We start from the raw sequence: 27,147 nt of genomic DNA on the forward strand, positions 1-27,147 counted from the left end.
AAGGTGAAGGGCTGAAGAGAGGGCGAGAGCAGTGCTATACTACCGAGAGCTGATTCCCAAGTGATGCACGGAGGAGGATACTCCTCCTTGCGCTTGGAAGAGACGCAATAAAGAATGAAACTAACGTTTTGCACATGAGATGGTAACATTAATTAGCCTACCTCTTATCTTATATTTTGCATGCCACTTAAATTTAGCCATACATGTGATACGTATAGTAACATAATAAAGATATAGAATTTGTGCAATTAGCGTTTTAATTAACAGCAATTAGCACCTTATAGAGAAAGATATTATTTTTATCATTTACCGATAAAAAAATAATAATTACCGTGGCTTTCCTTGAAACTGATGGAAACAATTTTAAAAGCAAAATATGCAAATTGACACGACAGCTCGTGCCAGAAGAACATCCGGCTTTCAATTCATCGCGTCATTATAAATATCAAGAGAAATTAATTGTAACACATCCAAAGTAACGTCAATTGACAATTAATACGAAAGCTTTCACGTAGAGGACATCGTAAAATTGCGTTTTTTTTTTACATTGTCTTCGCTTCAGCACATGTTACATCACATAGATCATAATCATCGTATACAATTGCGTCGTGACAACACGTGTCAGAAACCGTTATTCATTAGCTTGACCGAGCATTTAATTCGCATGAATTATACACGACATCAAATTCGAAATTACAGTAGTCGTCGTAAGTATCAAGCGTGTCACGATATTACCATTCAAATATTATCGCGTGAATTTTGAATTGCCCCTTGATAAACGTACGTATTTCGAAGATTTTCGACGGCTATAAGATTCCCGGATGGTTCACCGGGCTAATCAAGCTGCTGCGCTTAATTTCTCTGGAGTTGGCGCTCTGGGCCGCCTCGTAAATCAAATCTTGACATTTTGTCTACTCACTCGCGAAGCCTGACCAACTAATAACGGAATGCATACCTGACGAATAATTTAGTCGTCGTTATGTATGGACGATGAAGATAACCGTTTAAAAAAAAGCATTGATATTTTTATTTATTTTAGAACCGTGATATCTGTGTCTTACGATAGATATTATAAAAATAATATTGAAACGTATAATTTAAAGAACAGATGAATATATAGATATTATGGTATAAATTATTAAAATAAGATGAATTATAAATAACAAAAATAATGTATACAATTGTCTTGATACGAAACTATGGAGGGAAGAGTATTGAACTTTTCAGTATCGAAATAGTAACTTTGTCGATGGTAACTGTCAGCCTAATGGACGCTTCTTTGGATTCACTCTTTGCGATGCTTACGATCTAATTTAGCGTATTACAGTGCAACGAGCCTAGAACTTCCCTTTGGAGCGCCGCTTGTTACGAGTTTATTCGCCGCTGCCGAGATTCGATCGGAACGCTTAGTCGGCGAATTAGCGATGCGCTCAGAAAAAACGTATTCGAAGCAGCTGGAGCTCGGAGCTCGCGTCATGACGGAATCCTAATTAAAGTCCGAAGCAAAACGAGAACGGTCGCCGGGAGGCGGTCATGGTGGAGAGGAGGAGCAGTAATAACGGCACTGAGTGAAAGTGGTAATGACTATTAATAGTTGAATAGTACGTGCGAAGAGGACGACGGCGAAAATTGCGGACACATATGCTGACTTCTTCTTAGTGCTAAAGAATATTTGTTATTTAAATGCTAGATTTGCATGTATAAATCGGAGCTTTGTTTCTTTTCGAAAGGAGTAAAACAATAGATTTTCCTCGAGAGCGCATAATGATTAATGAAAACGAAGATGTAAAGAAAGTGCAAAAAGAATAAATATACAAGACAAAATGTTTAACTGATACAAAGAGAACATTCAAAATTTAATATTTTAAAAATAATAATAACAACTCTCTCTCATACTGAATTCTGTAGTTGAGAGAGAATGCACTTAGTCCGCATTCAAACTGATATGGAGATTTGTGTTTAATATAAATAGAAAACGGATTAAATTGTGAAATCCTCAACATTTTATTGTACTATTTTACAATTCGAAATATTTGCAATATTTCACGTTTACACTCAGATTAGATCAGTGGCTTTAATATGCAGTCCAAACAAATTTGCTATCAAAGGCTTATCTTTATAGTAATTCGTAATTTTATTATATATTAGGTCTAACAATACTTGAAGTAAAAATTTACTAAAATAGCGATAAAAATATATAAAACATTTATCTATTAGCGCACTATTATATTGAAAAATGTATTCGAGAAATGAGATTTGATATCGAAAAAGCTTTAAAGATACTTGTGGCGGTAAGAAGACATGCAAAGCACGATGAGTCATAATTTCTATATTTAAATGTAATTATATTAGTGCATGTACGAGTACAAGTGGTGGCTGTATGAGCAAGCGTCGTTACCTTCCAATCCAAAACGTATTTCCTTCCTGAATAAACGCTTAAAATAGTATACACGCTCTTCCTCTCATCTGAGATAAATGTTGCCCAACATTGTCGCCGCTAAACACATCAATGACAATGGCGGCGCGATTGTCGACGGATTGGTGCACGCATATGTGGCGAATAGATCAGGTGAACCCGGCCTCTTATACCTGCGTGACGTGCGAATATTTATTAATCACGCCTCATAATAGAGCTGTTCCACTTAAGACTCGCTACACACTTGTGAATTTGATATACTTTCATGCACACGCCGTTGTGCGTTGGGAAAATTTTCCACGCTGATGTTTTACGACTACCTGTCTGCCTGCCTCTGCCGTACGCGAATAATCATACGAAACATTCTGGATCACTGAATTGCTTACCGATTGTGTACCATTATTATATCGTTCTGTGGGTAATCCGCATAATGGAAATGATAAAAAGATTAGATTGTCCTTACATTTTATATTACGAATTTTTCATAATTCACATTCCGCTTTTTTTTTATTTTTCTACTCTACTGCAATATTATATATATAGTATTTAAAAGCACACAAATATATATTCACTATACGTCTGTTAATCAAAAACTTTATACAGTTTTTTTCTTGAGGGTAAATTATTTGTTCGCTATACGTACAGTTCTCTTTCTGTTTACTTTTATGTATATATGGTTAATACGTTTATTATAATTAATGATAATTTCAAATATTAATATAGTAAAATATCAAGTGGAAAAAGAAATGAACATTTTTATTCAGCAATCGTAATTATAGTGAATATAATTATTTTCTCAACTTTGCTTATTATTTATACAGTAATGACTAAAAAACATGTTAAGAAAACCGCTAAAGATTTTCGAGCAGTGAATATGGCTATAGTAATAGCACAATTAACTATATTTGCATGGTTAAAACAGTTACAAATATACATATAGTTGATCCAAAAAGTGACTCCAAATGATAGTTAAATTATGATAATTATAACTCTTTTTTTTCTCTCAGTGTACAATTCTAAATGAAACAAGATCTAATATCTAATTTCGAGTTTCAAAACGTACACGTACATGTACACGTTTTGCATCCATTTTCATAGAAAGAATTGACGCTAATTCCTAATTGCTAAATTAGTATCTATTGTGGCAATAATCTCGGTAACTGCGATTCTCTCATAATTTTCCATACTGCTATCTATTCCGTATTCCGTGTAAGAAATCAACTCATTTTTCCACGTTATTCTCCTATATCCGAGAAACCTACGTCTTTTATAAGTCTACAATTGGCATGGTGCATGAATTTATCTTCTCATTTCCACAGCAATATAATAACCGAAATATCTTACACATGCACAAATATCAAAAAGACATCAAGGAGACATTTAATAGGGAATATTAGTAATTTGTATTTTACAATGCTTCAATGTTCATTACATTTTTTAACATTTACGATCAGTTTACTAAATTCCTAACATATATAACCGAATATTTGAATATACGAATTGGTGTGCGAAACCCGATATTCCAGTATGTTGAATGTTCAAATCCTAATATATATATACCCGAATATTTGAATAGATAAATTAGTGCAAAAGCCGATATTTCTTGATCGTTGAAATATTTTGGAATCGGAATCCTCGTGTCGAATTTATTCGAACGGTATCATTGTTCGAATATTTACACAGCCCCGGTTTCCGCTCATATTTCACGGTGTAAACTTACGTGTGTAATCGCGCGGGATATTACCGGTGATTACATCGCCGACATCTGCGATTTGGATTAGACCGCCGCGGCCGCGTGTAAACCGCCTACTACGTAGTACGAGATACGAGATACGAGATACGAGAAAGAGCACTCCCCTCGCGTACCTTTCGCAAACAAGCGTCGCGCGAGCGTTGTTTGTTCGCGCCTCGTTCGTGCAAACAATCTGCATGATTGCAAACAATCTCGTGTCGACGCGTCATTATGCGCGTCGTTATGCACAGCGGAGCAGAAGTTCCTTCGAATTGTAGATTGAAGAGCGTGGAAATTTATCGGGAGACAATATCCCTCTGAAGTTGATCATCTTTCCTATTCAAGCATCACGATAGAGAAAAATAAAGAATAACGTTTGTTCTGTAGACGATTTACGTACGGTCGGGGAAAAGTATCGCTCTGGAACGGGGTCGTCTTTATTTCTCGTCTTTATTTCTTTAAATAATAGAGAGTAATGTCTCGTGTAAGTAGCACTTCATGAAATTACAGATGAAAGATAGAAAATAAAAAGTACAATTAATATCAACAATTACAATTCAAGTATTAGATGAGAATAAATCAATTAAAAGAAATAAAAACTTATTTTCGGTCGAAGCAGATGTTAATATTTAAATATTATTTTACACACAGATCTTAATATTTAAATTTTATTTTACACACAGAATGAATAATTAAGAGGTCTGTTTTTTTTTTATTCTTGCACTCTCTGAATTGGTGTACACGGTGCAATAAGTTGAAGTGAAAAACAAAAAAACGTATGTTTGTTTCACTTTAACTTATTATCGTGTGCAGTTCAGAGAGTGCAGGATTTAAAAACTGACCTCATACAACGTATCCAATTCTGCAAACGCGTGCCTTTTTCAGTCTTAAAACGCAATCATAAACAGAACTAAAGTAGCAATATCACATATTAAATTGATAATCTAAGTCTGATATCTCAAGAACAAAAATAATTTAATTTACTCCGAAAAATATTGTCTTAGCTGGGATTTCAAGATCGACGAGGAGAAAGATTTCGTGCGGTTTGCAGAATTGGATATAAATCACACTCTGAAATATCGAAGCACTTTGTAAGATCCGCTCTCTGTGACTGAAAATAGATTTATTTCTCTCAATCGATACAATTAATACAATTAATACATTGGTATTTTCCACATTAACTTGTCGCATATTATTATATCGTAAATATGCGATGAAAACACGGCATAGAATTGCATAGCGATTCAAATATCTCAGCTGACCTAAACGACTTTCGAAATAAACGACTCTAGTAACTAAAACTGAGCTTGATTAATATACTTATCTTCGCACTTGACGCAATCTATTCGTTCGCAGCGCTATGCCGTTCAGGAATATTCCCGGAGTTCGAAGCAGCCGATCGAAAGAATATCTACTCATAAATTTCTCGATTCTTGGTCCTGTCGGTTAACTGTTATATCTTTTTTCTCCTTTTTTTTTTACGATCGTGCCTATCGATATGGCGCGTACGCGCCTCCTCGACGAACGATACGTGTGTGCACGTATTAATAGATTTGTCGAGTCACCTCATCGGTATAGAGATATTTCGTCGTGGGTGTAACGATACTCGCGTTGCATACAAAAGATATAATAGACGCGTAAATATTGGTTTCGTAATCGATTAAGAACTGATCGGCGACGGCGAGAATCGCTCTGACGTAAATTTTTTACCCTCACGATCGCTAGAATCCTATTAATCAAACAAAAAAGTCGTTAGGCTTATTCGAAGCGTTTGGAAAGTATGCATATAACGTGTTGAATAATTGAGCATATTCCGTTATCTCCCTTTCGATCGTGTTAGTCGATTCCCTCGACACATTCTTTCTCTTCTACTTAATTTTTCGAATTTAATAGCATGTGCTTTAAGACTTGTGGAGTGATTAAACAATTTGCTGTTTTAAATAAAAACATGATCTCGTGTCGACGCATATAATCCATGTTGCATTATGGCGCCACGGAAATTTATGCGTCTAAACGTATAGAAATCACGGAAATGCATCAGACTATTATATATTAATGTTACTGGTAACAATATGCAGTATGTACATTGTTAGAAGGGGCAACCCAATTCTCTTGAATTGAATTTTGTTATTTTTAACTTGTATGTATATCAAAATATAAATCATCCATATCTGTACTTATTTGTAAAATAAACAACGTCCATATTAACGTCTATATTATATAAAAATAAAAATCCAAGTAAAGGGCATATAAGAGTCAATAATCAATAAAACTTAAATATAAAATATAGACATATAATAGTACAATTTCTCGATATCATTCCTCCAAATATCTTGATGGTACAACAATAAAATGTCTCGATGATCTAACAATAATTACACTTTTCGGTTTCTTGATCGAGCCATCTTCAGATTTACTATAATTGCAGTCGCAAACGTTTAATTTCTGAAAGATTAATATCAAAAAAACAGAAAAATAGTTTAAATCTACAGACGGATATATACTATAGGCCTTCACAAATCATATTTACCAATAATAAACAGTATATAACTTTGCGTCACCGGTACTGCGTGATTTTTGCTAATCTTTGTTTAGTCGGTTTGTCTTTTGTAACGTTCACATGTGTTAGTCTGGCCATCTCGTTTGCTGAATTATGCGATTGATTCATTTTTCATAAAAGAATGTATTTGATCATCATTGGACACATGTTTTAACATTTTATCATACATTGTGACTTCTCCAGTGAGTTTTATTTTGAATGACGATTGGTAAAATTATTTTATTTTGGATTGTTCTCAATTTCTTCATATTATTTTCACAGTTTTATTAAAATTTTAACATTCAGTCGACCAGCTGTTTGGGAACAATTTCTGTCTGTCAACATACAATCCATCGGAGATCGTTAACTTAACTTATCATAGCTTGGTTTTATCTTTTCACTCGTCTACTGTGGTTTGCGACTGCAATTATATAGTAAGATGGCTTGATCAAGAAGCCGAAGCATGTAATTATTGTTAGATTGTCGAGACATTTTATTGTTGTATCATTAAGATATTTGGAGGAATGATATCGAGAAATTGTACTATTATATGTCTATATTTTATATTTAAGTTTTATTGATTATTGACTCTTATATGCCCTTTACTTGGATTTTTATTTTTATTTGAGAACAAGAGTCTTTTTATATATTTATTTTTGTCCATATTATACACTTAGTAAATAATAAATTAAATTTAAATGGATTTTTAACACATTTTCTTGAGTTAAATTGTTTAATTTTATTGTTTTAGTTAAATTAACGACATATATATTGAATAGGAGCAGTGGAGACCTACAGAAATGATCAAATGATTAAAAATAACTCAATTGGTATAATTTCACATTAAATGAATTTAATAGTGTACTCGACGATTTCTTCAAATCTACTGTAACTCTCTAAACAAATGAAGAGAGAGTGCGTATTACACATTACTGAGTACTATATCTTAAATATTATCTAATATCTCTCTCGGAATCATTTCAAAAAGTTACATTTATATAAATTGAAACGGAATATAAGCTTCTTGCATTTTGCGTAGCAAGATTATTCTTGCTTTACTCGACAAATTGATTATAATGCTGTGTGTTTATCTAGTTAAAAAGTATGCAAAAATTCAAGTTGACACCATCTCTATCGGAGACATGCTTGTAATACATAAACATTGACTCGTGTCTTGAAAATATAAATCTGTACAAATGTTTTGCAACTTTATTGCACGATCAAAGAAAAAATAAAAACGTGAAGTCATGTGCTTAATGATTATCTTGTTTGTTGTTCTTTCAGCAAATTGTCGCGGCAAAGTCTGAGATCCGTTATATCTAAACATGGAGTTGACACGATTACCTTCGACACTGGCTTTGGCTTTGGCCCTGGCCTTCCTTTCGACGGCACATCGTTGCGACGCCACCTCAGAAAGTATAATCGGTGAGTATTACGAGCGCAGAAGCACGCGCGACGCACGCAACGATTGCGAGCGTGTTATTTTGATAGCTGACTAATGATTGGGCTCAAAAGGGTGCCAACGTCGAAGCTCGATCGATGCCGTTTGGTTGCATTCAAATTAGTATATAAGCGAGAAGTACCATCGCGCTGTTTTCCAAGAGTAATTAAAGTAATAAAAACTAAGAGTGCTTTCTGACAAAGTTCTAAAATAATTCTGAAATATGTATTATGTCAGGTAACATATATTTGATCAAAATTATTGTTTTTTATTTCTTTTAAATATTTATATGTTTATAAAATATATATTATAGGACCTAAATTGGAACATTTATGTGCCATAAAGTAAAAATTATTCTTTTCAATAGAAGAAAAAAGAATTGTATTCTTCGATAGAGCTTTACGTGCGAACGCTAATAAATTAATTACTGATTAAGAAACAATCCTGTCGCTACAAATTATACAAATCATTATATATTACATCCTAATAAGAGCTCAAAGGAAGAGAATACTATTATACATATATTATATTTGTTTATATCTTTTCAGCGAAAAAAACAATAATTATGTTATATAACCATACTTGCTATATGTTTCATTCAAATTTTGCAAGTCAGATTTAACATTACTATATTTATGATGATGATTATTCCTTAATGAGCCTTAATCTATGGCGTTTATCACTTAAAAATTTCTTTTCTTTCTATCGACATTAAATTTATAATCTCAAAGTAGTTATTTTATAATATTATCATTCTCTTAATAATAATTACGAATATTCTCATCATTTTTGATACGTGAATGATATAAAGAAATCGTGAAAGAAAGTAGCAGAAATATCGCGTGTTCGGGATTGACGGCGTAAAACTACGTTTTTATCTCGCTTTCGTTCGCGTTTCGTAATAGTTGTGTCGAGTGATACTTCCGCGATATACGAATACGTGAACAAGACTCAACAAGAGCTGCGCGCGAATATTGCCGACGAAGCGATCGAATTCCCGATTCCAGCTGCTTTGCTATCTTGCAGTGCACTCGCGCGCGAGTCCGTCATGCTCCATTTACGCCTTTTAAATGCTCTATTCTTAGCCTATCTCCATTATCTGCCGTTCTATTTGCGCCAGAATCGAGTCGAATCTCACGGCTCGTACGAGTCATCGCGAGTGGAGCAGGTCGCCGTCTCTGCCTCGCAGTCCCGTAAGAATGCTTTGTTCGTTCGTAAGTTTACGCGAGTTACCGTCGTTACTGACAAATTATTCAGGAGAATTCGCGTGCAAATTTTTCTTAAAACACTATGCACCATTTTTGTGACTATTTTTTTCAAAATCTTACACGTCAGTTAATCTTTGCGGCAGTTCTGCTAAAGAGTATAATACATGGATTACTCATAATATATGAAGCACATAAGAATTATGTATTTTCCAAAATTATTCAAGATTGCAAAACGACACTTTTGAAGGAGTATCGGATACATTACTTTTGTGGTGAATGCAAAAAATCAATCCAATTTTTTATAATCATTGCAGTTGAATTAGTTCATGTGAAAATGTTTGAATCAATTTTTATAAAAAAAATTTAATCTTGATACCATAAAGGTGTAACCCAGATAGCGCATTATATTCTGAGAATATTCTGAGAATATACTAAAAAGATCACGTCTGATATTCGTATGATATTCCTGTGTCCGCAGCAACATTGTTCGCAGTATATCCTCAGAATATCGAGATGAATTTCGAAAATTTTTCTTAAGAGTGTGTAAGAGATATTTATTAAAAATAATATTCTGTTAGCAAAGAACATTATTTTTAATAGATATTTCTTACACACTCTTAAGGAAATTTATCTCGATATTCTGAGGATATACTGCGAACAATGTTGCTGCAGACATAGGAATATCATACGAATATCAGACGTGACCTTTTTAGTATATTCTCAGAATATAATGTGCTATCTGGGAAGTTATTATTTTATATTATCAGCAAATATATCATATTAGAAAAATCGTGCGTATATTAATCTATCTATTATTGCCGGTTTCATCGCGCAACCAATTATGATTTATAAAAAATTTGAACTTTTATGTGCAAATTATTTAAGTAAATATTTTATATACCAGAAAAAATTTCTTACATCTCTGCTTCTCTTGTATATCTTTTGAAGTGAGCTCTTAAAAAATCATATAAAACTTTTTTACATAATCTCTATAACAGATTACATAACAGATTACATATCGCATATAACAGAAATTGCTCGACTAATTTTTGCACATTATCAGCTAATACAACTACAATGTGATTTCGCGTTAATATCTTTTACGGGACGACTGACATACAATCACTCATCAATAATAGTGCGTATTGTGGAACATATCGGTCAACGACAACAAAGTCGATTTCACGAGGTCAGTCCGGCAGAGTTCAATTTACGATGGTAACCGTATCCTGGGTACTTTTGCGCGCGTGCGTCATTTTTGTCGGAAATTGCATCGGGCGTAACCGTATCCGCGCAGAACAACGAGCGGTAAGTTCAACCTAAACGGCCACTTACGCTGAGTGCAACGAGTGCGTAAATATCACCTCTCGTCCCTTCCCTCCGTGTCCTTTTTCAGGACGCCGCAACGCACTGCACGATGGCTAAGTGCATCTCGGAAATTGTCCGCATTCATCGGCGGAAGCGCAAGTCCCTCTTTGCGAGGCGTAATCGAGAACGAGCGACGCTACGTGTTTTTCAGGAAATTGTATTCCCGCTGACTATCCAGAGCTAATCAGTGACCGATTCGCGCTATTTCGCAGAAGTCGCGGGAGCGAAGTACGATTTTATAAACACTTTTGATATGCTCTCTCTCTGTAGTTGCGGAATGCCGATGATACTGAGAGTGCCCATCATTAGGCCGCCCGAAACCGATTAGATTTACGCGTAGCGCGGCTTCGTTTCATCTGATAATTAATCCTAAACTTAGAAGTGTATATATAAGTATCTTTCGTTTGTCTGCACTTACAGATTCTTGTTCGCAATTGAAATTGCTCTCTATATAATTTATATTTATACATCGGTTTCTTAATTTATTATTATAAATTTCTTGTTTTTTTATGAAATACAAAATTCGAAATTTTATGAATCAAGTAAGGAGATTAATAAAAGATTAATTGTTTATATGCCTTATTTTAATTTAACTTTACGTTTAGATATAAGCCTTAGGATTGTCAAATTTCTTTAGTGTTATCTTTAGGATTAAATGTTACAGCTTTTTTTAGCTTAAAAAAACAAATGCTAAAAACAAGTTGACGCATCGCGTTCTCAATTGCTCTGCTTTCCTGCTGTCGCAGTTGGCAATGAGAACTAATTGTCAAGGAAAGAATAACATTGTTAATATGCAAATTAAGCTATGATGGGGACAATTTTTAATATTTAATACATACTTTTTTTGACATTATTTTTCCTCGGGAGATTTTCATGTATTTTTATTATATTTAATTATCTTATTATATTGAAATTAGACGATTTAAAAGATAAAAAAATGTTAGATTAATATTGTTTAAAAGTAATACATTATTTGAGTTGTAATTTTCAAGACACTTAATCTTAAGTGACACTTAATCTCTCAATAAATCAAGTTCCTGAAAAAAAGTAATTTTCAATCACATGAAGCTTTTTATCATTAAAGTTTCTTAATTTAATAATTACAATTGTGAATATAGAATTATATGTATACTTATGAGTATAAGGAATTTAGTTTCATATACATATATACATTATGAAATTTTATTTAAATTTCAATTTAACGCTTTGATTACCATGTCGTAGACATGCATACTAATGATGTCTATTAATCTTCTTGGGAATTATGGCACTTCTATATGAATGATAATTTTCTACTTAATTCGCACTGTTCTTCCTTTATACGTATAAATTAAATAAGAAATAAAATTCTTTTTGCGTATATGAAGGCTATAACTTCCATGTAATAATTCTATGATGTAATTTCTATGGTATAATTATCATGACAAATAAAGTATTAATTTCCTCGAATGGTACAAATTCATCTACGTTCATCTCATGCGGAAAATTGGCATCTGACAAATGAACAGCATGAGTTTCATGCCACTTTTTGCGCGCTCTCTTCAGACTGCTCTCCGAGTTTTTAACCGTGCAAATAGCTCGAGGAGCACAAGAAAGAAAGAAGAAAGCATCCAGAACCGATGGAAAAGAGAAAGAAAAAAAGAAAAAATATATAGGGAAAGATCAGAGAAGATAATTAAGAGAAAAAAAGATTGCAGTGCAAAACTGTTTTAAATTTACGTAGCAAGCACAAATGTCTCGCGCGCGATTTGTTTGCACGTGCGTTTCGCTGCTTTTCCGTGAAAAATCACGGACGAAATAAACCGTAGGAATATGAAAAAAAGAAATATACAAATACGTGAAAAGGAAAAAAGAAAGAAAGAAGAAAACGGTCGCGAACGCCAACCAACTTTTCTTATACACGCATTCCTGCGCACTTTAAAGTAATATACCAAAGTTTTTTCTCTGATAGTTAACAAAAGCAACAGAAGAATATGATAATTGTAATTAATAGTATTAATGTTTCGAAAACGAACGATCTCTAATTGACTACTGCCACTTTTACGATGTGATTTCTGTGAGTTCTCATGATGTGTTTAATAGTCACTATTTAATAGTCACAATACTATCACAATACTAACGGCTTTCACTTTGATTGTTAACGTTTGAACATTTTCTCGGGAAGTTCCTAGAAAAGTTAAGAAAGTCTGCCCGATTAAAATGAATATAATTAATTTCCATTTAAAAAGAATAGACAATAAAAGGACCCACACAGATTAAAAATCAAAATAATAAAAATAAAGATCTACGAACCTAGTTAGATGTTTATTGTTAAATTTTAATGAACAATTCAAACAACAAACGTTTCGATTTCTATCAGATCATGATCAATGTTGAAAAAATTATATGCGATACAAACTATACATATTACGAACGCAAAGTACAAAACCCAATTATTACACTATTTTAGAAATTTTCAAATTAATATTAGATTGCATTAAATCTTGTTGAGAAGTTTCCAACACCTGACGAATATCGCGCAAATGTAAAACGATTAAATATGTGGACTCCGCCTATAATTTGTCAAAGAATGAACCTGTTCTTGTTCTCTAGTTAATTTGTCAAGAACTGACAAATTTAACTAGGGAATAAGCACAGTTTCATTCCGGTTGACGAGAGGATAGGCGAAGATTACACATTTGATCGTTTTACACATGAATTCTATGAAAAGAAGCCTTACATTTGCGCGATATTTGTCAAATTTTGGCAACTTTTCAACACGATGTCAGTGTGACCTGATATTAATTTTACTTTAAAATAGTGTAATGATTAGGATTTAAACATTGCTTTTATAACTTTATAATATATGTATGTAATTTTTAATAATAGTTTTTTTTTAACATAGATAACGACTTGATAGAAGTCGAAACGTTTGTTATTCATTGTTGAAATTGTTCATTATTAAAATTTAACAATAAACATTTAGTTAAACTCATATCCCTTTATTTTTATTATTTTGATTTTTTATTTCCACTTATTTCTACTTGCTTTTTTACGTAATAATATTTTTATGTTTATTTCACTACTTAAAAATTAATTTCTCGATAAAGAAGTAAGGAAATTATTATCATATAATATTTTTTCGTTCAATAGCGACTTTTTAAATCAATTTATAAATTAATTGAAAATAAGTACTTTTATTTATTTTTTTCTCTTATGCATTTCGTAGAAATATTTTCATTGATTTTAAGATGCTGTACACATATTCAATTTTATTGTGACTTATTATGATTTCTTTCAAACTATTTTACTGTGAATATTTTTTTGAACATTTTTTTCGATGTTATAAAATAGAAATATTGATGTAATCTTTTTAAACTCAATAAAATAAGACAAATTTTAGAATTGGACAATTTAGTCACATGTATTATAAAAATATGGATCTTAAATATTTCCGATAGAGAGTGGCAGTATTTAAAAATCTTGCAATCGATTGTCCATAAAGCAAATAATTGATCCTCTCTCGTGAGATTTTTCGTGAAGAGATATATGTACATCTAAATGAGCCGAAGGGATTGACGATACGAATTCGCCTCGAAAAGTGCACAACGCGTTAAATCTCTGAGAGCAGTGACGGAGTACACAAAGCGCTTTCTCGAAGGGAAAAACGCCAAACTTATTGTCTCCATTAGGAGGACGAATGAGAAGAAGAGATAAAAAGAAAAGTAACAAAGGCGATATTTTATTCTGCTCTATATATAGAATGTGATATGTCGTCTGAATAAATAATTAAAAAAATAGATAAAAAAAGCCAAAAACAGTAATAATAAAAAAAAATTAATCACGCACTCTCTCGTACATATCCGAATGGAAATTCAAAAATAGAGAATAAGCGTTACTTGGTTACAAAATTTAACGGTTCGGTGGATTATGCTTTGAGAGTAATAAATAAAGAGAGAAAAGAGAGAGAGAGAGAGAGATAATCGCGAGAAATGACTGGAGTTTTACAGAAAAGTTGCTTAAAGTGTGCAGGAATACGTGCGCGAGGGAACCGGGAGGGACGTTGGTGATGGCGACTTCGTCGACCTAGCAGCGGAGCGCGACATGATTTTCGCTGGGAAATGGACAATTTAACGACTGGGGTACGTCCTAAGGTACGTTCACGATGTTGTCGCGTTTAATTTTTTTTTATAGGGCAATAATACGGGAGCGAGAAAAAATAAAGTAAAAAAAAAATAGAAAGCTAATTTGCCAAAAGAATTTATCTCAATCATCTTAAGTTAAAAAATATTTGCGAAATATGTTCCTCGCATGATTTCACATCTACAAAAAATTATCGAATAGAAAAGTTATCGGATAAAACTATCAAGCTATCTAAAATTAGTTTAACGTGTAAAGACATAATTTTATTCCAGTAGCGATTTAATTATGGAGAAAGCTGTATTTCGCTGTTTGTTCGCAATTTCGAAGGCATTTCAGTACTTCATATTAATTCAGCGATTGAGTCTCATAAAACGTTACTAGGAACGATTATTGAAAGCGATCTATGTCCATCGTACACGATCACTATCCAAAATGTAATATAGTAAATCTTTGAGCGCTCGGCTCACGTACGACGTGTATGAAGGAATGAGGAAGCTTCTAGCATATATACGAAGGTCGATTGGAATGCTGCATTGTGATTACAGCGTCTCTATCGCGCTATTGGACTACCGGGATATTGCGGCGTGATACACAACCGATATCACGCGCGAGCATATGTATTCTGCTTATTCATTCTTTTCACTACAATTGTTTCTGTTCGATTACAGGAAGCCGAGAGACCTGCGACATCGAGGGAGAAGATATCACCGTCGATAAGATCCTGAACACAAGCTGCTTCCGCTGCATTTGCAAGGTAAACCGCGCGTATCCGAATAACTAATTGGCACCTAATAACACAGGAAATTACAATTGAATAAATTATGCGTATGGATGAATAAACTTAACCTTACGGAAACTTAACGGGGAAAGATTTTATGGTTGGTTTAATTGTCAATCAAAATATGTACTTTCTAAAACTTTTAGGCCCTGTTTCACAACTCATGGTTAACTCTTAACCGAGGTTTAACTTATTCCTGATTTTTTTTTAATGCTAGGATTGGAAGGAGATGAGAAATAAGTTGAATCTCGGTTAAGAATTAACCGTGAGTTGTGAATCTGAGGGTTAGAGAATCTTATTACTCTGAAGAGTGAAATCTCACTCCTAAGAAAATCGAGCCACTCTTTTTCAAGATTGACTCAATTTTCACTCTTTAGAGTGAGATTCCACTCCAAAGAATTTGGAGATAGTGTTATCACTCGGAAAGTTGATACACTAGACATAAGAAAATGTCTGGTTGGATTAAATGGAACTCTAATTGAAAATGGAACCAGTAGAAGTAGAGTTGAGATATTATACACATAATCTACAAAACTTTCATTAAAAATCGATATCGAACTCGACGAGTTGAAAATGGAACCAGTAGAAGTACATAATACAATCCATATAATAAATCAAACTCTATAATACGTGATTGAGCAATTTAAGAGTTGAGATATTATACACATAATCTACAAAACTTTCATTAAAAATCGATATCGAACTCGACGAAGAATACTGAGATGTCATACATATCATAATATTGTAACGTGACGAAGTGTTTCAATGCGAAAAAGGAATGCAAACGCAACAGGAGAGTAGCAGACCAGAAACACGTACATCGAGTGACGCGTTGATAAGACTAGCGGGAATCGCGAAAAAGTCCGTCTGGTGGTCCGTCCGATACGGCGATTCTTCTTTTAAAGAGAGGAAAGGGGTGGGGAATGAGAAGAGAGCGAAGAAACCGCGAGGGAAGTTGAGAGACGTGGAAAGCTGCGTGACCATTTTCATAGTCCAGTTCATAGATTGTGTTGTTATCAGACACGACGAGGCAACGCCATGTGGTGACGGAACGATTAAAGGGGTTAAAGTAGCTTGGCCTGGTTCGGGAGGTCAAAGAGAGGAATTTCCACATAGATCCGTTCGATGCAATCGATTCGCGGTTGCGCAGCGCGCGCGCGCGCACCACGCACGCACGCACGCACGCACGCGCGTGCATCTTATGACGCGCCGGCCGCCGCCGTAGCCTCGATCATCTCCCGACGCACCGACTGCATCGCGAATGATCTTAGCGCGACCGCGGCGATTTATCTGCGCGTTTGGTTCATTGACTCGTCGACTCGTGGCCGACCGAGATGAGGCTTCTTGTTTTCGCCCCGCTGCTGCCGCCGCCGTTGCTACCGCTGCTGCTGTGTTACCGCTGCTGCTGTTGCTACTGCGACGAGCGGCATGCTGACGGCGATGCAATGTGTGACATAATTATTTGTTTGTTGCGCCGAAGCCGGTCGACCGCGATCAATCATTCACGATTAATGAAACGCGATCATAAATCGCCCGAGCGAACGAACGTTTAGTTAGCTAGATGAATGTTTTGCGCGTTTATTTATTTACATTCCTATCGCAAAGATTTATTAATTTCTTAATTGTTTAATTATTCTTGTTTATGAAATTATTCCATTCTTATTTATTATTGCAGTAATTAATGTACTTATTTATTCCTTTATCAAAAGTATTCCTATTATACTGGCTACTAACGAAAGTAAAATTCACAATTTAATTAACATTTAGTTAATATAAAAAAAGTACAAATACAAAGCACAAAAGTACATGTGATTGCAGTAATATGCAATTATGAGGAAATGTCAAAAGAATTTAATAATGAAGTAAAAATCGAATGTTTGCTTGATTTTAATTTTTATACATATAATTGATATACTTTTTCTCTACAGAGCTTTGTTTTTTCTCTTTATCTATGATAGTTTTGGTATATTACTTGTTTTTATCTCCCCGCATGTTTATTATGAAAATGATTAATTAATTTCAGGCAAGTTGCGTAAAAATATCAGTTAGACAAGGGAGCCTAAAAAGCAGAGATCTTTTTTTCGCGGCACGTGTAATTAGGTCCGCGCGTCTAGTACGTATGTACTATAGATGACCGTCAGACCCACGTTTAAATTAGTTTACGTAATTCTGACAGAAGATAAATTCGTAAAGACTTAATTATAGAACCCGATAACGAAACTGGAGAAATAATTACTGGAACGCGATAATGTGGACGTGGACGAGAAGTCGGAACAAGACGGGCGATAAAAAAATCAAGCCGGAATTTCGCTGTCGCCGCTGTGTGACTCAATTGCAAATCAAATTTCCGATTCATAATATGTTTTATTTAGGGTATTCCCATTCTTTTCTTGTGATTTTTTTCGTGTTAAAATCTAACGACATTATCTTTTTCGAAACCTCGTGAATAATTAGTAATTTCAGCAAGTCATCATCTTTGAATCTATTAAACTGCGGATAGTACAACGAATTATATTCCAGCAGTATATAATAAATTATATTTATGGCAAAATAGATATTCTTTTTCTTTAAGATTATAAAAATAGGTCAAAACTTTTCTCTTATATATAAGTCTACAGCTATCTCAGAAGTTGACATTTTCTTGAAGCACATTAAGAAAAGCCGATAGAAAGTGCATGACTTTTGAATAACATCCCGTCCATACGCAAGAGAAATAAATTTTCGCCTCTTTCTTTCCAGAATGGATTCGTGGAGTGTTTGAAACAACAGTGTCCGAACATCGAAGGTTGCTATGCGTTGCTGGACCCGCGCGACGACGAATGCTGCCACAAATGCACAGGTAGAATACCTGTCCATCCGCTAATTCGTCTAATTATCCTAATCATTCTAATTGGCTCGGGTTTACCCGCGCCACAACCGGAATGGAAAAGAAAAAGATGGAAAGGGAGAGGGAGAATATGTCGGTGGCGGTAAGAAGGAAAAGCGAAAACTCGCGGAATGCTCGGCCGGCGGAGCATTGTTCCCGGGGCACAAAGACACTTCTGTTTGCCGACATGATGATAAACCCGAAGAACTTTAACGTCACAGTCTCTCGTGGCTGTCTCTGTTTACGAAATGTAGCTGACAGATGCATGGTCTTTGTTATCGTCTACTATTAATTATGCTAATGGTGACGTAAGTTTACTTGCCGCCTGCCGAAAGCAAAATCCGACCGAAAAGTGTATAAAGCACCTACGCCAAAAAATATTAAAATAAATAACGAAACATGAGAGATAAAATGTAATATTGTTTGTAGTTTTACTTGAAAAAGATAAGATATAAGTAGGTATTTCTACAGTAATTAAAAAATTAAGCTTATATCGTCCTAATAATTTGCTGTCTCTGAACATCCAAATTTTATTCGAATATGTTATTTTTGAAGTACGCAAATAATAGTCTTGTCTAACTTTTAAGTCGACAGCATATGTATATTTGATGTGCGATTTCGCGTGTAAATGATTGTACTTAGAAGACTTGGTCGCTTTTACATCGCAGGGTGCATGCAGAACGGCGTATATCACGCATCGGACACGGAATGGACGGAAGAAAACGACCCCTGTCTAATATTCACCTGTAAAGCGGGCGTCATCACTGAATCACGACTACGGTGTTACACGCCCTGTTCTCATCCGAAAGCGGCCCCATCTGGCCAGTGTTGTCCTATATGCGAAGGTGCGTAACTTTTTTCTTCTTTTTTTTGCGCGCTTTGATGTTGCTGCTACTACTAATTACCTACGCCAATCTCACAAATATTTCTCACGATCTTCTGATTGCCCGCCGCGCAATTAAAACTGGAATGTTCCGCTGATATAACGAGGGGAGAACGATAATGATTGAAAATTACAGCGCCGCTTCTGCCCGACGAAAAACGAACGGACGATAACACGTACGCTGTAATATTCTATTTCTCTTTTTCTTTAGAATAATGTAACCACATAAATTTAACACGACATTTGTACGATGCGAAAATTTCGCATCGTACAAATAATACAACCGCGATCTTTTTCTATATACAAAAAAGTCGCAGTTGTATTATTTGTACGATGCGAAATCTTATGAGAACGTCGTGTTAAATTTATGTGGTTACGTTAGTCTAAAGAAAAAGAAAAATATATATGTATATCGTGCCTCTTTCCACATTGATACATATGTGTTTCGTATAAATTAATATTCTGTGTCAGCCAAAAACACAATTTTATTCCCGAATACTGAAAAAGAAGCTAAGATTCATATTTTATAGGTTGTTTAGTAAATGGACAGAAGGTGACGGAGGATAGGTCGGTGACAACGACGGAAGACCCCTGCGTGACCTGCAAATGCAACAAGGGACATCTCACCTGTGCGAAGCAAGCCTGTCCGACGCTTAATTGTCCTTCAACGAGGATCGTCGATATATCTGGGGAATGCTGTCCTCATTGTCGAGGTGAAAGAAGTTAAATAATTTTCATTAAGATGAATGTGCTTCTGCTCCGAAAAGAAAAGAAATGATCTTTCTCTAAAATAATGACCTCCAAAAATTGTGCTTAAGAAAAGGAAGTCAGTTCATTATTATTATTCACTTCCTTATTTTTATTTGCATATATTTTTAATTTAGATAACGGTAATAACACGTTATTCTCTTTTCTTATGACATACAAGCCGCTAATTATATAGATATAATATTAATATAAGATTACTTATTTATTGCGTAAGCATTTCAATGCCGAGGGATTAAATTAATAACGATCGGAGATTTACTTTAACATTTTTCAAAAGGAACATTTTCTAAGCAATTGCACAAACAATTAAAGTCACTTTGAATTTATAGGTCATTTCGATCTCTCTTACAATACCAGAGGCGCGAACCGGTTTTATACGAATCTGATTATTTTCCAATGTCGCAATTGCGCAAAAACCAGCGACACGTAATATTACGATTGTCATCTAGCCATCCAAGAATACGCGCTGCCATTTGATTATATATGTCTCCCTGCAACTTTCAAATTCTGCATTAAAGTATAATGCAAAGTATGAAATATATCGCGATAATTACATCGAATAAAAATACAAATGGTAGCGTTAAGATTGCATAAATTAAAAAATATTACATAAAATTAACATAAAATTTACAAATATTATTACAAACACCTGCAAACACCTATTTGTATATCTCATTGGACTGTAGATAACATTAGATATACAGTTATACGTGAGAAAATAATTCGCGTAATTGACAAGCATGACAAGGGAACGATTCAGAAAACATTTTGCTTGTAACGCGATCATTAGCACATATTCAAGTTAAAAGAGTAAGAACACCACTTCTATCACACAGGCAGTGCAAGATTTTTCTCACCTCCGAAAGGCGCGTGCATGCTCGGCACGCATTTATATACCTCGGGTAGTGAATTTTACGTGGATCACTGTACGCGCTGCACCTGCGTCAATTCGGCGATCTCTTGTATAAGGGAGACCTGTCCGGTACTGGAATGTCCCAGAGAACATCAGATGACCCTAATCAACCGCTGTTGCCCGCAATGCTCGCTCGTCGAGGAGATCACGGCTTCTTGCTCTTATGGTGGAAGAACTTATGTGGCGAGTATCACGCTTTTATTCATCGTCATGCAATCTTATCCGTCGCGTGAGCAACCTAATTGCGAAATGACAAACTGAACTAGAGCATTATCGAATAACCTTTATTAAGCTATAGCAGAATCAAGTTAGCAAAATCAAATCGGATCTTTGGATATTTAGTACTTCTTTTGTATTAAATTATATCATTCAAAATAATTTTGTACTACGTGCTATTTCGAAAAAAAATCCATAGCACTGCTATATTAAGCTGGCACCACTTTAAAATAAAAAGAAAAAAAAACAAAATCGGGATGAAATCGGATTGAATTTATACTAATTTTTACTTTGTCTATCAAAGATAATAGCACTTCTGCATCGACAATTATTTTTTCCTATTGTTAAAACATGAAAGGCTTGAAAACGCGCGATTACGTATATAATATAAATATTAGAAATTATATAATCATAAATTTCATAATTATAAATTATAATATCAATATTGTAAATATTATTATAATTATGAATTTGAGTAATCGACATGTGGAAAGTGATGCGGTACTGTGCTCTATGTCGAATTTTTTAAGGTTAGTCCGAGAACTTTCCGATTTACAACGTACATAATTTTTTATGGTTATATGGTTATTTTATAACAATACTTTGAAAGTTTAAACAATTTTCTTTAAAACAGGCCCTAGTTGAATAAATTAATATTTATCAATAGATATCGGATTTTTATGCAGATATTTTTTGCAGCATGCACAAAATGTGTAAATTTGCACAAATATGCAAATATGTATAATATGCACTAATAAATATGCATTTTTAGAATACTCTTTTAACGAAACAAATTTCTATTTTCCAATCTGCTTTTTTAAAAAATATGAAATTGCATAAGAATCTGATATCTATTTATCAAAAATATGTTTCTATAAAAACATTGATAAATATGTATATACGTATCACTTTAAAGAGTTATGTAAAAAATCAATTTCGTTGCGAAAATATCTTCTCGTGAGATACTTTTATTTCGTATTCGTTGCTGTTTCATGGTCATTTAAACGACCTTTTTTGTCCTAGGCAGGATGGCGAAAATTGGAAGCTGGATTCCTGCAAGACATGCACCTGTAAACAGGGTAAAGTGCGCTGCGCAATGCCTCAGTGTTCGCCGATTAACTTTCGTTGCCCGCCAAATTCTAAATTGGAACATCCGGAAGGCCAATGCTGTCCGCGATGTGTAGAACGTAAGTTTTATCGTGTTATACCTCACAGGATTAGTACTCAGTTAAGATATTAAAATTATTAATTCTTCCAGGTGACGGAGTTTGCACAGTTTTTGGAGACCCACACTATCGTACGTTCGACGGGAAATTCTACAGCTTCAAGGGAGCGTGCAAGTACCAACTAGTTACCGATTGTTTTTCTCACACATTCAGCATACGGGTAACCAATGATGCCAGGAAAACGAAATTTTCAGCGTGGACCAAAACTATCGCCATAAAGGTATATTAAGTTATATGGAAATTTTAATGTAAATTATAGCACGAAATAAATTTAAACCTCGCTTCCTTGAACTGAATAGGCTGAAGCTAATTTTTAAAGAAAACTAAGAAAATGATACAAAGTATCATTATCGCATTCGAATTTTATCGAATAATATCATATCACTTGTTCGCATGCATAGTATTTAAAATTAATGTTTTCAACGTTCTTTAAAAGATAATTTTTCAATTATTTTACAAATGAGGCTATAGATTTTGATTGATGAACTGGCTTAATAATTAGATTAATAAGGTTGCTAAAAAAAAGTCTTCTCTGAGGTGTGGTTTTCTTGCTCTACTCGAAAAGAATTACGTCAAATAAAATGAAAAAAAACCTTTTTCGTTCTATTAACGTCCCGTGCGATCATGTTGCAGATCGGTGATTTGAAAGTGAATCTTGGTCAAAAAATGAGAGTGAAAGTAAACGGGAAGAAGGTAGACGTTCCTTATCGCGTTGCTAACCAACTGGACATCAATCGTACAGACGATAGTGTGATTGTCAATACGCGGATCGGGATCAAGGTTCATTGGGATGGTATCAGCTTTCTCGAAGTGTCTGTGCCTTCGTCGTATAGGGGTCAACTATGCGGTCTTTGTGGTAACTTCAATTCTCAAATCAAAGATGACTTTACTGCGCGACATGGACGAGTGGTTCAGGATCCGCAGCAGTTTGGTCAATCTTGGGCCGTGGGTGGTGCCAAGAAGACATGCCCTCGAACGAAATTTGGAAATAACACCAGGCAGAGACGTTGTCGAGAAAGAAAAGATCAGCGGTATTTTATTTATATAATCTTGTTTATTTCCTTATTAATATCTTTCAAAAGTGAAATAAATATATTTTCATTACATCAATTATTTTATGTAAGCTACAAATTGTAAATTAATTTCTCTAATATTCTAAAATTCTTAATAATGATATTTACGTAATATTTTATAAAAAGTATAGTCTTATTGTTGATAATTGTCAGCAACACACATATTTCTCTATCAAATTAATTTTTAATTAAATCACAATCATAGTATTATTTCCGGCAATTATTTTTTTCTCTTTTATTATTTTATTTGTCGCATGTCGTTTTGTAATAACAATCGCTAATGTTTCCAAAATTCATTCTATATCCATTTCAAGATAAACGCCTTCCATTACAATTTTCTGTGATTGCAGATTATGTAATCGACTAAAGTCACAGATCTTTTATCCGTGCCACAAGAAGGTGAATCCGGCGATGTACTACAAAGCCTGCCTTCAAGATATGTGTGAGTGCCCTACCCAGCACTGCTATTGCGAGTCCTTCGTGGCATACGCGCACGAATGTAAGCGTCTCGACATCCCGCTGCCACACTGGCGGAAAGCCACGAGATGTCGAACCGTTTGGGACCAGTCAATAAGTTCGACGAATTTCGCTCGCCGTTTACATTAATCGCGCACTTTGTCCACCGCCGCGTCCGGCCTTTAAAAACTCTATCTCGGAAGACGTGCAGCGAGAACGGCCGTATCAAACTTGATATACATTCTGCATGCATTTAGAGAGAAATCAACTCTATATATGATCCCATTCCTCTTCTTCCTTTTTCCTTTCTAAGGTAACATTTTAGTATACGCGAATAATGAAGAAGAGACACGATGCTGGAAGACATCTAGAATTAATGCGCATTTGTTCTGTACATAGACCTATATGACACTCCAAAACACGTGTGTAAAATAGTTAAAGAAAAATAAAATTTTTTCTGGAATTCGGAATCGGTTCCTAAAATCGAATTTTCTATTGAAGAAGATGAAGCTTCCGATTAAATACTCAGTAAGCGAATAGCACAAAGAACGTGGCACTTTTCTTAGTAGTTATCCTACGACATATACTGCGAGGGATTAATGTGAAATAAGTATTCATAAATGCTTATTTATTCGTGGAGCAACGTAATGCACGCGGCACTTATAAGTCTGCCGTCTATAATGAGAAACGGCAATAGACTGTTAATGCGGTAGAAAATGTTTCGCTGCTTGCGCTGCAAATGTAATACGAACGACTATACGTATATTGACTGACAAGCCGTCGGAATAATCGTGGTATTATATTACGACAAACGACGTATGTAACTGTTAACAATGATGAAGCATAAAATAGTTGAAAATTTTTTCTTGACTTTGCAAGCTACCAGCTTACGTCTCCTCTTCGACATTCTTCGCGATGTTATCTTTCTATTCCCAAGAGCTCCTTCTGTCTGCGAGAGCGCGCAGACCGGACGCGGCGGAGTGCTCGGCGAGAATCTACTAGTCACCACTTCGTATCAATATGCATTAACGGTAAGTTCCTGTGCCCCCGTGTTAATAACGTCAAGTAGTAACTAGGGACGCACTCGAGCCGGAGTAATACTCTTTCACAGGTTTGACAAGAAAAGAATCAAGTTTTATATTCATATAACGATTACACGAATAATTATAAAATATTATACAAAAAAGATCTTTTTATTGTCAAATGAAAATTTGATTTGTAAGTTGCACACTAATTCCAGGATTACATTTTTTTAGAAAAGATGAAAAGTTTAATTTTAGTTTATATTTTTTTTTGGTTTACTTTTATAATACAACTCATATCACACACAAAAGATATGTTCTTTAAAATACGAAATATATTTTTTCCATTATTGTAATATCTTTAAAAATTATAAATGGATTTAGAATTTACAAATATTTTTTTTATGAATCTTTTTTTACACAAACTTTGTAGAGATTAGATTGCTCTTACGCGCAAAATCAATATTTTTCCACATTTTCAAATAAAAATACTTATTTAATTCAGTTTTATGTTCCCAAAAATTAGCATAGATTGCTATTTATAAATTATCGACCTATAACCATTATTTTTAACAAATCTTTCTTACATTTCATTATTTTTTTATTTTTATAGTGAATTTTTTCAGTCAGACTCTGACTCGAGTGCCTCTAGTAGCGACTGTTCGTCGACGCGGAGCGGCGGCGATTTCGCGCTCATTCGTACGGAAATCTCACGTGGGTCACAGCAGCACAAGTACGCAGCCATGACGTCCGGAACATGGATCTCACATGTGTGTATGTGTGCGTCACGATTTCACGCGAAATCCCGTAGATCCGAGAGGAAGCATTGCGAGTCAAGCTAGAGTAGTGCAAATATCGGAAAATGGATAATCTTGTGTCGCACAGAGTGAAGCACAAAAAGTAAAACTAATATTTAGCTCTAACTTGGTGTAATTTAATCCTGAATTTTATGTCAATGCAGGTCGCGCATATTATTTGTAAATCAAGAACGACTTATCTAGTTTTAAGATCGTCCCTCATGGGATATTGGATTATTATTGAACAAAAAAAAATTGATGTGAGATACCGTAATTGACAATATGTAGTGTCATTATATTGTATTGTAATCTCATAATTATTGGCATTTTTTAATAACTGTAAATGCTGCCTTATGAATTGTATATGGACTTCATTGAGAGAGGCTTGTTTACGATCACTCGAACAAACGCAGAAGTAGAGCTCTATTGAACAAAAGATATACATGTGCGTAAGTACTTTTAGCACTTGATAAAACGAAACCGATATGCTTGAATTCGTGAGGACTTTAGCAATTAGCAGCAGATGTCTTGTAATGTTTCGGAACACCGTGCAGTATTTCGGCCGATGAGCAGGCTCGCGGCATAGCATGTACATCCCAGTTTAACGCAATCGATCGATTATATGTATATGTATGTGTACACATATAAATATGTGTGGACTCGAAGGTCTTTGAATCCACAGATCTGTGTCTCTACCGAATCTTGTATTCGTATATCTGTGTTCGTATCTTTTTTGCGGGTCTCCGCATCCGCAGTTCAATGAATCGTCGAATTTATCTGATGAATCATAGATCTGCGGTTTCTCAAACTCTCTTTCTCTTTCTGAGATCTTTGAACCCCAATTAAATTCGGAGATTTATCCGTAAATCGCACATCTAAAATGGATTTTTAGATACGTTGCTCCTTCAATTCATAAATCTTTTGATTCATAATTCCGCGATCGTTCTCTTGGGATCTGTATATAATAAATTTAGATTCACACACACACACACACGAATTGCGCTTGCACTCATGAATCGTGGTTTCACAAATATGTTCTATTTCTAGATCCGTGGTGCCATAGATCTCTGATCTCATCGTAGATCCACCGTTTTACACAGATGTTTGGATTCACAGGCTCGCTGTTTATCAGATTCTTACATTTTCGTCATGTAGAATTAGGAGGGAGCATTTTCCCGTTTTTCTTCGACGACAAGTACACCTTTTTTATATTATGTACAACATATATCTAAGTAGCGTATAATGTTTATATATATATTTTAGTTTTAGTGAAACGTTTACAAATTGTACATAGAAAGACACGATTATTAACGTTAAGCGAGC

General features: G+C 34.6%; 1 protein-coding gene across 2 annotated transcripts; it reads left to right on the forward strand.

The window, feature by feature from the left end:
* The first annotated feature begins 1,366 nt into the window (after positions 1-1,366).
* cv-2 (crosveinless 2-secreting protein) lies at positions 1,367-26,255 on the forward strand. Of its 2 annotated transcripts, none has more exons than XM_018507561.1 (12): positions 1,367-1,577; positions 7,972-8,112; positions 15,495-15,580; positions 18,344-18,443; positions 19,139-19,315; positions 19,884-20,066; positions 20,958-21,217; positions 22,278-22,437; positions 22,509-22,696; positions 23,110-23,507; positions 23,900-25,036; positions 25,641-26,255. In XM_018507561.1, the coding sequence occupies exons 2-11, from the start codon at positions 8,013-8,015 to the stop codon at positions 24,153-24,155; spliced, it is 1,908 nt and encodes a 635-aa protein (XP_018363063.1). In that variant the 5' UTR covers positions 1,367-1,577; positions 7,972-8,012; the 3' UTR covers positions 24,156-25,036; positions 25,641-26,255. The 2 variants fall into 2 exon arrangements, with proteins under 2 accessions (XP_018363063.1, XP_018363064.1); XM_018507562.1 differs by having other exon boundaries at positions 25,658-26,255.
* Positions 26,256-27,147: the final 892 nt, after the last annotated feature.

The sequence above is a fragment of the Trachymyrmex cornetzi genome, unplaced genomic scaffold (genome assembly GCF_001594075.2).
Source record: "Trachymyrmex cornetzi isolate Tcor2-1 unplaced genomic scaffold, Tcor1.1 scaffold24, whole genome shotgun sequence".
Taxonomy (NCBI): Eukaryota; Metazoa; Arthropoda; class Insecta; order Hymenoptera; family Formicidae; genus Trachymyrmex; species Trachymyrmex cornetzi.

Excerpts from the sequence above, each read along its gene's own strand:
- cv-2 (XM_018507561.1), top strand. The coding sequence starts at position 8,013 with ATGGAGTTGACACGATTACCTTCGACACTGGCTTTGGCTTTGGCCCTG. Across the intron at positions 20,067-20,957 it reads ATGCTGTCCTCATTGTCGAG|GCAGTGCAAGATTTTTCTCA; the intron begins GTGAAAGAAGTT and ends TCTATCACACAG. Across the intron at positions 21,218-22,277 it reads ATGGTGGAAGAACTTATGTG|GATGGCGAAAATTGGAAGCT; the intron begins GCGAGTATCACG and ends TGTCCTAGGCAG.